This window comes from Cupressus sempervirens, chromosome 2 (genome assembly GCF_028749045.1).
Source record: "Cupressus sempervirens isolate cs-2001-9-10 chromosome 2, ASM2874904v1, whole genome shotgun sequence".
Lineage (NCBI taxonomy): Eukaryota > Viridiplantae > Streptophyta > Pinopsida > Cupressales > Cupressaceae > Cupressus > Cupressus sempervirens.
In genome coordinates, this window is record NC_143119.1 from 759,524,465 (window position 1) to 759,537,134 (window position 12,670).

At 38.8% G+C, this 12,670-nt stretch overlaps 1 protein-coding gene across 6 annotated transcripts in view; it reads right to left on the minus strand.

Annotated features, from left to right (window-relative positions):
- LOC149575653 (phospholipase D delta-like) overlaps positions 1 to 12,670 on the minus strand; it is a 184,943-nt gene that overhangs the window by 102,573 nt on the left and 69,700 nt on the right. For 3 of the 6 annotated variants that reach the window (XM_089815416.1, XM_089815412.1, XM_089815415.1), the window contains exons 4-7: positions 5,656 to 5,788; positions 5,501 to 5,532; positions 5,299 to 5,367; positions 4,973 to 5,120 (exon numbers count right to left, since the gene is read on the minus strand). In XM_089815416.1, coding sequence (XP_089671542.1) covers positions 4,973 to 5,120; positions 5,299 to 5,367; positions 5,501 to 5,532; positions 5,656 to 5,788 — 382 coding nt within the window. Of the gene's footprint in view, positions 1 to 4,972; positions 5,121 to 5,298; positions 5,368 to 5,500; positions 5,789 to 12,670 lie in introns of all 6 variants that reach the window. The other 3 variants (XM_089815410.1, XM_089815413.1, XM_089815411.1) reach the window with 1 other exon arrangement.

The window sequence follows — 12,670 nt, forward strand, 5'->3', positions numbered from 1 at the left end:
TCAGGCGCGCTCCCTGTGGCGATACAGGGCGGGGTCAAGAGGCAGCGCCCCCACCACCAAGACCAAATTAGCACTCTCAAACCCACACAAAAGTCCATGGAGCACACTATTTTTGTCATTTTCTTCCAATTCCACACTCTTTCTGGCAACTACTTATGTTTTCCCTTCCCTTTGGCATTATGCGTTACTCATTCTGAATTGTTTTAATCTGTCGTCATTTTTTATTTTTTTATAGATAACCTCCTGTCACCTTTCTTCTGTATCTGTACGGTGGTCTCTCTCTGTTATGTTACAACCTCACTGTCAATATACAGCTACACAATGGATTGCTTCTGCCATAGTCGTACCGTCTTCCTGCTACTATATGACCTCCCCACTCCGACTGTTGCTGTCGTACGGTATGGTTCTTCTGCTACCGATTCCGTACAAGTAAGCCGTAAGGTCTTTCTCCTTCGCCATACAGTCACCCAATCTCCAAGCAATCTGGTCGTACGACCATACGGTGCTCTTACCTTTTCTGCAACTTTCTCAACCATGGCCGTACGGTGTGTCCTGATTTATTCCCCTATGCTCCAAGTCCGTACAACATACCCTGCATTGGATGATCGTACGACATACCCTCCTTTCTGCTTTCCTTAAGTTGTGCTCGTACGGCTTCCATACAGTGTAATGCTTAAACATGGCTTCCCCTTCATCTATTTGTCGTACTGTCGTACGATACACCTCTTTGGTCGTACGGTACTTCTCATGTCTGTATGGTAGGCATCTACATGGTCATATAGTGGTGGCTCCTTGTCCATACATACGGTCCTTTCTTGAATCCGTACAATTGCTTTGTCTAGGCCATACAATACTTCCTTGCCTGCTTCCAGAAGGTCGTACGATGGTAGCTCCTTGTCCGTACAGAGCCTCCAATTTGAACGGTATTTTTCCCTTGCCCTGTGCTTGCCATATGATGCACCTCTAGGTCTATTCATGCAAATTTCCAACCGTAGGGTGTATTCTTCTCTTTTCCATGTGGGTCAAAGCTCTCTCTTCTCCCACCAGTATGTTTTTTGGTTCAATATCATCTTCGAGGTTCATGGTTTGTACTGTGGGCTCTTCATATTTTATCGGCTTATTTTCACTGAACATATGGGTTGGTGTTTCATCCACCTGCGCTTCTCCTTCCTTTAGTTCACTATATTCCTCCAAGAACTCATTTTTTCCTTTTTCTTCTTCAACACCCAACATGTTACAACTCAGGAAGAGTTAGTAATCCTCCATCTGCCAGTGAAATAGTCCGTTCACCGAATCTAGGTCATCCTCATTCGACCCTCCTTCCAATCTCAATACTCCCTCTTCATCAGGTTCCATTTTCTTCTTCCCCTTGTCATCCCCTCCACCTTCACCTTCGGAATCCAATGACGCTGCCTCCTCGCCTACTATTTGTGTGTGCAGGTCAATTATTAATCTTCTGCCTCCGCGCTCCGTAGATAGGGTATTTGATTTCAAGTCATGTTTTACTTTTGCTTGTACCAACCAATTCCGTCCAAGAATAGCGTCATACCCTCTTCTTTTCAGTGGAATGACCACGAAATCCAATAAAAATGGTTGCGTTCCAATAGTTACCGGTTGCGCCATCAAGGTTCCCAATGATTTGATCCTGTGCTCGTCTACCGTGAGCAACTGGAATGTTGGTGGCCACAACGTAGGTTGTCCTAATTTTTTCCATACATCTTCTGGTAACATGTTAACGCTTGACCCTTCGTCCACAATTGTGTCTGTCAAAATAGTTCCCAGAATGCCCATCTCAACTACTGTCAGATGCCTTCCTGTTGTGCATGCCAGAAGCATTGGGTCTATTGTCGTCGTTCCACTACTGTCTCTTCCTGTTTCTTTCGTCGCTTTCGGAAACAGTGTCATATTCAGAATGGCCGTCCGTAACTAGAGCATTGTGAGGTCACTTAATTTGATTGGGACTTCCATTTGCATCACCTTCCTTATTATGTTTTGCTCAAAGCGGTTCCTCGTTGAGGTACCGGTAGTGTCCTTCAATTGTGATTTCTCTGCCTGTGTTGCTTTCTCAATTTTCGCCCGTGCTTCTTCCAATCTCTTCTTTTCTTCCGTCGGGTCGGGGTACAGTTTTGCTTGTTTACCGGTGATTGCCAAGACTTTTTTTTCGTCTACACCAATGCTTATCAAATTCACTCCTGATTTCGAGCACTTGGCATCTTCATGATCTCCAGGACCGCACCATTTGCATCACAACTTTGGTGTGTTTGTTGATGTACAATTTCGTGCAAAGTGGCCTCACAAATTGCATGCTCGGCATTGAACCATCGGGCGGCTATTCGCATCATATTGAATTCGGCTGTGGCCCCCATTATTATTGTCGATATTGTTACTTTGCCCTCTGCTATTATTTTTGTACCCACCCGAAGTGGCACCATCATTGTTTGTGTTTCCATTCCCTCTTGACATGGAAGCTACCTGTGTCAAGAGCACTTGTTGATGCCCTCTTGCTTTCATATTGAAGGGGCATTCTTTTGTGGAATGTCCCATGATCTGGCAGATCTCACAGAAATGGTTCTTTGGACAAGATCCCTTCATGTGACCTTTTTGTCTTACATTCTATGCACCATAGCTCATTTCCCTTCGTCTCTTCTGCATGTTTTTAAATTCCTTCATCATTTGGATCATATCCTTCTGGAGAGCTCGGACCTTCTTGCTGCCCTTTTTGTCATCGCTACTATCTTCTTCCGAAGACGCGTCGTCTTCTGAATCGGATGAGCTACTCTTCTTCTTTTTTGTTTTCTACTCACTTTCTAAGTCCATCGCCCGATTGTATGCTTCAGTATATGACGATGGCGGCACAATCTTCATTTTCTTCCTTAACTTCGGGCATAGTCTTTCAATGAGCCGTCTCTTTTGCAGCCCATCTGTCGGCTTACTTTCCATCTTGTTTATTAATTCTTTTAATTTTCTGGCATATACTCGAACTATTTCATTTTTTCCTTGCTTTGTGTTGTATATCTCTGCTACAATCTCATTGTCGTCGCGCAGCAATTGAAATTCGGTGATAAATTCCTTTTTAACTTCCACCCAATTGGTTAATTTTTGGGGATCCATATTGGCAAACCAATCAATTACTACACCCCTTAGGGTTGCTAGAAATTGTCGAACCCATTCATCTGTGTTGGTTACGCCATTCGCAGTCCAAATTGTTTCGCATGTCTTACAGTGTCTGATTGGATCGGTCGTTCCATCACCATCAAACTTTGGCAACTTCTCCTTTGGTCCTGCCATTATCACTTGATTTTGTATACAAGCGTTGTTCAGTACTGCGACACCAGCGTTGTTCTACACTGCAATACCGGTGTTCTTCTGCACTCTAATACCAACACTCTACACTCCAACACCGACACTTTGCACTTTGACACCGACGCTTTTTCGGACAGTCGTCTTATTTCCAACAGCTGCGTTCTTTGGTGAAGAAAGGCCTTCGTTAGGCGAAATTGTCTGTTCCGGAAGTGTATCACGGATGAAGAGTTCACTCCACACTTGTGCTCTCTCGGCACTCCGAGCCGTGCGAGTTAATTCCCTTCTGTCTGGATTCTCTTCCCTCGGTGTATACAGGTTCAGAAATTCCTCCCTTGCTTCTTCCACCAAATCCAACCGATGTTGAGTCTCTTCCAACAATTCCTCGATGTCCGTCGGCAATCTGCTGAAACCTCCATCTACGCTCAGCCTATTGTGCCAAAATTAAATTTTTTTGTGCGGTGCGTATTTCATCTTTTTCCTTTATCTTATTTCTATCCTTGTTAAGCTGATTTGGCATTAGTCTTCATTCCTCTACCTTCGTTCCAGGTCCATGGGGCAACAGCGCCAAATGTTTACTGTATGGGGGTAAACGGTTTACTAATGCATACAGACAATAGACAAGAACATGTAACACAGCAGTACTCCTTTTATTATTCGCATATATGCCAAAGAGATTACATGGTGCTTGCAATGATGATTACAACCATAATCCAAAGTTGTACATATACCATTCCGAAGAACCTTCCCGAAGGGGCCCGTTGGCTATATAACAATTACCGATGACATCAACCCCTCGGCTACATAACATTTACTGACGACAGAAGGTAATAGTTTCCTTTGAATTTAAAATTGATTAGATATTTTAAAATATTCGATTAGGGATATTAAAAATCTAAAAGGATTACTAAACACTTCTCCTACATCAGGACATTTACTCATAAATTTTAAGATGTACTGTTGATTTTCTTTCCACCAAGGATTGCCTAGGACAAAAATTATGATCTTCCCCAAAGGCCAAAACAGGTTAGAAAGGGCAGTCTTTTCAATGACACAAAATGGAGAACAGCAAACACATTCTCAGGAATGTGAAATTCAATGTAATGTTATAGTGAACTTTTAAATAGACGTGTCTATGGACATCAAATGCTTTTTGAGACTAATGTTGGATTAATAAGGCAGCTTAAGCCTCTCATTTTCTTATCAGGCCTATAGTTGCTAATATAAAGAATGTCATTTATTGGTGTTTCACGTCTTTTCTTTTCATATTAGGCATGTCTGTGACATCAATTTCTTTCAAAGACTAGTGGCTGAGTAACAAGAAAATTCAAGGCTTTTAGTGTGTTCTCTGACCTAAGGTTGCATCCTTCCCACAGTGTGTCAGATAAAGAGTGACTTTGATATTGGTGAATCACAGCTTTCAACAAAAGAGAGAATAAGATAGCACTGTGCTAAGCTCTAGCTTCAGAGATCACACCTATAAGGCTCAATCACAAATGCTTTCCTTATCCATTTGGGTATAGAGGTGAGCTAAGTCTTAATCCACTTTAACTAAAAATTAAATTTGCAAGTTTTATAACAATGCTAAGTAAAAACTACAATAGGATTCTAGTTTTAAAATAGATGATTGTGACATTTTTTAGCAACCTTAGCATTAAATTCAGTTCCATACCTGCATTCTTGTAAGATAACCAGTTGTAAGAAGACCCTATGAAATATTGATTTTCAATGTAGATGAAGTGTTGTGCTGATCGGATAGCCTTAACATAAGCTGTATGTATGCTCATATCAATTACCAGACTTTTTCCACAAACAAGATTCTGTTATGATGCGGACCAATCAAAATGTGTCATTATCTTTGATCTTGATAAGATTATTAAATAGTATGCAATGAAGAAAAATTATGACAGGTACACAAAATGATTCACCATGTTTAAAATCTACATTCAAGAAGATGAGCATGAAATAGCACTCCAGCACCTAATTTAGCAGACTCGCCTGGATTTCTGCTTCTCTAGCAGACTTTGGAAAACCTTTGACTGATCCAGAGTCAATAGAACGAAAAACCTACAAAAGCAAGAAAACATTGCCAATGTTTTGTTAAGAATTTGAAGCACCTGAAAAAATAAACACATATAGAACTACAAAACAAAGTCAAACTGGTCCATATACTTATATAATGATACATTTCATAGTCAACCTGCACATGCCAAGTTTCTGGGTCATCTCCATCTGAAACCCACAGATGAGGGTCACAATCAGGAATATCCATTGTTGGGCTGCGTATCCATGACATTCGATTCAAATTGATAAGGGCATCATCATACCATCTAGCAATACTTTTAAAATGCCTACCAATATTAATCCATTTTGTTGCTTTTCGCCAGCGTTGCTCAAAATTTGTAAGCACGTCATATGCAGCAGGACCTTCTATTTTGCAGTGCATATCATGCCAGGGCTCCCTAGGGCCACCTGTGTCAGCTGTACCCTAATACAACTCCAAGAAAAAAATGTTATGATCGAGTAGAAAAAAAGAGGTGTTATATATTGAATGCAACGATGCCTGAAGTTCATTGTGATAAAAACACATAAAACAACATGAAGTATTCAGAAAGTGAAATCTGAAGATGAAAGCATGTAAATCCAGGAAAAAGGGGAAGATTCAAGTATAAATGAGTGAAGCTCTCTAAGGCATAGAAACTTATGGATAAGAACCTATGTCCTATGGTATTTCAGGGCATAATGATGGTGAGAAGGGATGACCCCTATGTGTGTGTGTGTGTGTGTGTGTGTGTGTGTGTGTATTACCAAACTTAAGATATAAAATACTTGGTATCGAATGTTTTAAAGGCTGGTTATGCAGCCCTAAGACATGATTCTAACAAGAGCTGTCAACCTTAATGAAAGGTGACTACTGTTCCTCGCATGGGTATAAGAGAAATATCAGGTGAACACTTAAACATTCCATTTTTGGTCAGCATTGAATCCCGTTTAAAATTTTCAGTATCCAGTCAGCAGTGAATACAATTTTCAGCCCCTCATAAAAACAAATAGCCTTCAGTCAGAAAAACATTGAACAAGAGTAGAGACTTAGTTAAGTCAGCAACTTAGCAGTCCAGTTTTAGCAAATACAATCCAGTATGCAGTATACATATTTAACAGCCACTATACATCAGATATAAAATATAAAACAGAGATAATATATATATCAGAGACCGTATTTGTTCAAATGTATTGAGAATATGTTGTAGTAATCGATGTAGGAGCTCTTCATTAGTAGCCTTCAGCTTCCTGATTTCTTCTTCATACTTGTTATTTTCTTCATCCCATTCTTTACTGTCTTTAGTGCTATCAATTGGTAGTGGTGCAGCATCCTTTATGTAGAACAGTGGCTCTGTTCTGGACACCAAGTAACTCTTTCAACCTTTCTTTTAAATTGGCATTCTTAATATACATTTTGCTGATCGCAGTGTTCAGTTCAACCTCCCTTCCCTCGAGCTCCGTTACCTGTTGTTGCATGTGTTTTACTTTATCCCTAGTAAACATAGCACGGTACAAAGTGGATGTGGCCACCTCCAATGGGGAGGCATCAAGATGGTTGTGCCCTTTGTCTCATTTACTACATGTAATGAATTTGGTTTGCTGGTACTTTCGAAGTTCACCCATGCTGCAAGCACCTCAATTTTATGGTTATACCATGCACCACTTACTCCTTCACAATCAAATTCTACTACTAACATGGGGTCATCTTGTTACCTAACTTGCTCCAACAAAAACATTTGCTTCAATGTCTATCCTAGGACAATTAATAAGTTACTATTTATCACCATATCTCTTGCTTCTGCAGGGGTAATAGTTATCTTATCAAACTTTGTTTCCTCAAGAGTTTGATTGATGACTTTATCATGTTTGGATTCATCCTTACACTCATGAGGTTCATCTGTTTTCTCCTAGGTTCCCCAGGGACGTGTCCAAACCCAACAAAGCCAAGTTTTAGAAACGAGGATGTCCCCAGGGTGGAGGCACAAGTAGGGGACTTCCCCACCCTGTCCCACTTTTCTGAAAATTCCCAGGAAACGTCCTGAAATCTTGGGGACTTCGGGAAATATTTTTGGGCACATCCGTATGTCCTAAGGACGGTTGAGGATGCCTTGGGGACGCCTTGGAAATCCCCGGGACAGATGGGTGTCCCTGATTTTATAGACAACATCAGCACTTATAAAATATTTTTCTCTTATAAAATATTTTTCATTTTAATTTTAAAATGGGCCCCTCCTTCCTAGTTCACCCTAACATGCTTATTATTGTTTCGTAAATAGTTCCTGCTATTTGGGGCCCTCTTATTAGTATTTGATAAAATTACGATAAAAACCATGTAATTAATATTGCTATTACAGTCACGCTACACGCTCATTATATAGTAGACTGTTTGCAAGGTGTTGGGAAAGTCTGAAAAGTGCACTATAGACCTAGACCATGCATCCTTATGTCATTTTCTAGCAGTACATCAGTGCTCGGTTGGTCTTGGGTTCATCTAGGTCCTTTGTGGAAGATATGGTGAATATTGGAAGTTGCACCAAGATGCGGTCTTATTGTAACAAACATATATCATGATCAGAACTGTATATACTATAGAGGACTTTTTGTATTAATATCAATCCACTTACAATGAATTGGAAGTGCAGTTTCAAAACTAAATGATAGTAGTTTATTTCAATTTGGAAGGTGGGTTATAGTTCTTATTGCTATTGTAAATGAGTTCTAAATTATGTTCTTAGGTATATTTCAAATTTTCATGTTATTATTTCAATATGAGATGCACATTGACAACAATTCCAAATTATGAATGCATTATAGCATATTGAGCATTGAGTTTCATTCTTGAAATGCTGTATGTTAAGGTTTTATGATGTTTAAATGACATGGCTTATCCATGTCTTCATATGAATGTAATGTATATATGCAAATTTCCCTATATATTTTACATTTTCCCTATATTTTCTATATTTATATGGCCGTCTCCTATGTCATATTATTTATATTAATTGTATAGGTTGGTTATAATATTTTTAGTAAATTAAATATTTTAGTCTTATAATTAATATTTATTATTATTGAGTTTTATCCAAAAAGGGGACATGACATGTCCCCACTTGATTAAGTCAAAAAATAGGGACAACTTCCTTAACTTTTCCTTCTTGGCAATTTATTACAATTAAATCAAGTAATCAATGTTACACCAATTATCAACTGTTATTTTTTATATAAGATATAAATGCATGCAAAGATGATTACAATTGATAGCAATGTCTGGTATACAGACATTTTATATGCTATGAATAATATTATTTAATCACTTATAGAGATGATATGATGATGCTATATCGGATATAGCCAATAAGTCTACGAGATTAATTATATTGCTTTCAGCAATGGTTTGCACTATTTGATTATCCAGATTCCAAATACATAGATATCGCTCGAAGCAATATATTGCTCTTTCAGATTGTTATTGGAATGCTTGCAACCAATAATGCCTATGGCACTTGCCATTTACAAAGCAGATCCAATTTAATAAACAAAAGAACTAAAATTCTGATATCTACAAAGGGGTATTCGTATCAATTTTATAAGACTTCCAATGTATGAGTATTTCTCAAAGGATTGTTGCTTGTCCTGAGTCCTGTTGTGAGGTTTTCACAACATCACCCCATAACAAATGCGGACCCCTCTCTTTTTGTGATCTGATGAACGGATCTAGACTATTTGCAGTAATGAATGCTTAATAAAATAAATAAATCACAACTTAGCGGAAGTCTTAATTTCATGCATACATAAATGAAATTATGCATCAAAACTTAAGAATTTAAGGTGAAATAAACAGAATTGAGAGAGAAGAAGATAGAGAGTGCAAACAAAGTTTGATTTCGGAGTTCGCCACAAACGTGACTACGTCTCCGGGTCAGCTCCAATAGAGTATGACCGATCCGATTAATCTCCAGAAATCAATTACAAATTATGCACCAAGACCATTTCTTCTAGCACTTCGACAGCATAACATTTCTTCGAAGTACGAAAATGGCTCCAGAAAAATCACCAAGAAAAATCTCCCTATTCCTTTGAAAAAAACTTCACCAAAAACCTACTCAGAATTTCCTATATTTTTTTTCCTCTCTTGAAAGGGTCCCAAAACCCTCTTTTTATACATAAAATTAGCCGAAATTAGGCTAAAACAAAATATGACAATTTTAGGGCCTTTAACAAATTTCTTTTCAAAAATACCCCCTTAGCCTTTTTTACAAGATTCGGCTACATCAATTTGTGGGGTTAAAAAGTATAACAATGTAACAAAAAGCCTAATTTAAATATGGGCGGTTTAGGAGTTAAAGTTTAAATAAAATGTGGGCCAATAAGACATCAAGTGTTGTTAATAGCGCAACGGCCATGCACTATTTTGAGCGGCCGGCAGTTACGGGTTCCACCCTCGCTGTCCACCTCCAAATGACATAGTCGCGCATCGGTTATTGTTTAAAAGATGTGCGCCACCAAATATAGTAAACACAACTTGTGGTACAGCGGCAAAGTAGGTTGGATTTGTTGGTGGAGGTTACGGGTTCAAAACGCATCCAAAATCTTTCTTTTTTGTTTTTTATTTGTGTTTTAAAACTGCCCCATGATGTCATGATGATGTCATCAAGATTCAAATGACACTTTACCTCCAAAATTCAAACTGCCATAACTTTCGCATATGAAGTCCGTTTTCGATGAAACCAACGCTGTTGGGAAGCTCTCAACAGGATCTTTGATTTGAAACCCATTGTTGACCACTTTCAAGATGGTCTAATTTCACCTCTTATTTAGCCCTCTGGTCTGCCTGTTGACCAAAACTTTGACCAAGCGTAACTTCTACATTCGAACTCCATTTTTGTCCGTTCAAGTTGCGTTGGAATCAGGACATTGAGATCTTTCTAATGATGCAAAAATCTGGATATTTGAAGACACTTCAATTTTCACTAAAATTGTCCACTGGATCATTTTGCTTAAGCAATGGTCTTAGGTGTCTTGAGGAGGTCCTTATGAGTCATAGCTTGCAACAATTTCAAATCTTCGGGCCTTTAAAGGAAGTGAATTTGAGTTTAATAAAGTCAAGAAAGTTGGGAGTGGCTTGATATAGTCTAGGAACCAAATCGTGAGGACACATCCGTGTTTAATTTTACATTTAGGTATAAATGCATAGAGTTATGTACATTGTTGCACCAGATCCATCTGACCCACTAGTTCAGGGTTGCTAGGCTTCACGAGAATGTTGGGGGAGTTCTTTGTGTCAGGAAGAACACTAAGGGAGCTAACCACTTTGTAGTTGGGCAAAAAAAGCATTTGGGCTAGAGATCATCAATCAGATTGAGAGAGGATAACAAATGGCCAAGTCAAACTTCAACATGAGCATGAAAAGAGAATACATGCCCAACCTATGGTTCTAATTGTTGTTAAAGTTGGGCAATGACTAAGTGCAAGATTTGGCTAAGTCGTATAAGAAAATAGAGGACGATGGAATTCCTCTGATTCCAACAATCCCACCCAAGTTTTCCCTTTGTTTATGAGATCTCCACCCTCATGAACACCAAAGTCTTGTTGAAACCAAACCCAATTAGTGATCAAAGGGGTCAATATAATAAGAGTTTGAGGCCATGAATTTAGGTATATCGTGAGCATGATAAAGCTTGGTCGAAATTCCTATAATTAGAGGAATTCCTCCTTAAAAATTTCCCCCAAATATCAAATCTTCGCCCAACAAGATATTCCAAAATTGGATGAAAGTTGATACACCTAGGTTAAGAGAGTAAAGATTGACTTGTAAGGTTATGAAAGAAGGCATTGTGAATGTTAGGTCAAAACTCTTCTGATCAGAGGAATTTTGCCTTGAGAAATTCCTCCACTAGCACAAATTCCGCCCACCAAGAAGTCTTAAATTCTGATGGAAATTGACATGTCTAAGTTGGACGGGTAGGGATTGGGGACTGAAGTGATGAAAAGGTGAGGTCAGGGGGCATTTTTTTTAGCCAAGTTTACATATATGAAGTCTAGTGAAATTGCTCTAATCAAAGGAATCCCGTCCAAGGAAATTCCTGAAAACTCAAATGCTCCACCCATTAGGATTGACTTCCTCCATAATGACAATAGCCCAAGTTGCAAAGGAGGTTGATAAATGAAGGTAAGTGGTGAATGAATTAAGCCATAAATAAGCATGAAAGGGAAGTGGCAGAATTCCTCCAATCTCAAGATTGCCACCAATCAAAATTATTCACCCAATCTAGAAAATTCCACCCCGATAAGGAGAGTAGATAATGAAAAGTGGATGAAGTGGCTAAAGGTAAAAATGGAGCAAGTCTTAGGCTAGGATGTTGAGGTTGAGTGAAGCCAATATGAAAAGAAAATGGCAGAATTCTTCTCATTCCAGGAATTTAGCACCATGAATTCCTCAAGACTACAGACCTTCATCTAGTAACACAAATTACCTTGCAAAATTTAACCAATTGCCATGTGGTGAAAGGACTTTTAAGTGAAGAGGGGGGACCAACAGGAAGTCGAGAAGCATCTAGGTGGGATCACTCTAATTAGAGGAATTCCTCCCAAAATTTTCCTTTGGATTAAAAATCTCCACTTTGGAAGAATGCCCTAAGCCACTCAGGTTTTAAGGCAAGAAAAAGATGATTTGATGTTAAGAAAAACAAATAAAATTTTATTTTTTCTTCCTTGCCAAAGCTGGCCTAAGTGGTCTAAAACCGATTCAAATAAATAATTTTGATTGTCTAATTAAGGCCAAGGTTGCCTCCTTGAGGTCCATGCCCCTTGGCCTCTTCAAGCACCTACATAAGAGGTCAAAAATAAGTTCCTTCTGTCATCAAATAAAACAATCTTCTTCTGCTCTACAAGCACCGACCTCTCCAAATTTGGCAGTGAATCCTCTCTAGGAAGCCTACGAATTGTCATAGAAAGAGCAGTGAGTTAGTCTGAAATTGACAAAGAATTGCATCTGGATAGACAACGATTTTTTTTTTATCTGCCAAGTATTGCTGCAAATCGTTTCTTAAAAGGAGCGAACTATTCCATAGAGGAGGCAAATTGAATAAGACCTTCTCAAGGAAACAGCAGGGCATCCAATTGCACATTTGCAGGTGGCTAAAAGACACACCAGGGGCTGCATTTCTGAACTTTACTAAGAATCCAAAACTTTTTCAAATTTGATGTGGTGAGGATGACAAACATTTGGAATTTTGCAGGCTAAGAGGCCACTTCTTGTTTCAAGATTTTTTATGAGATACAATTCTTTCCTATAATCCAGATCTGAACTTTATATGATTCAGCCCCT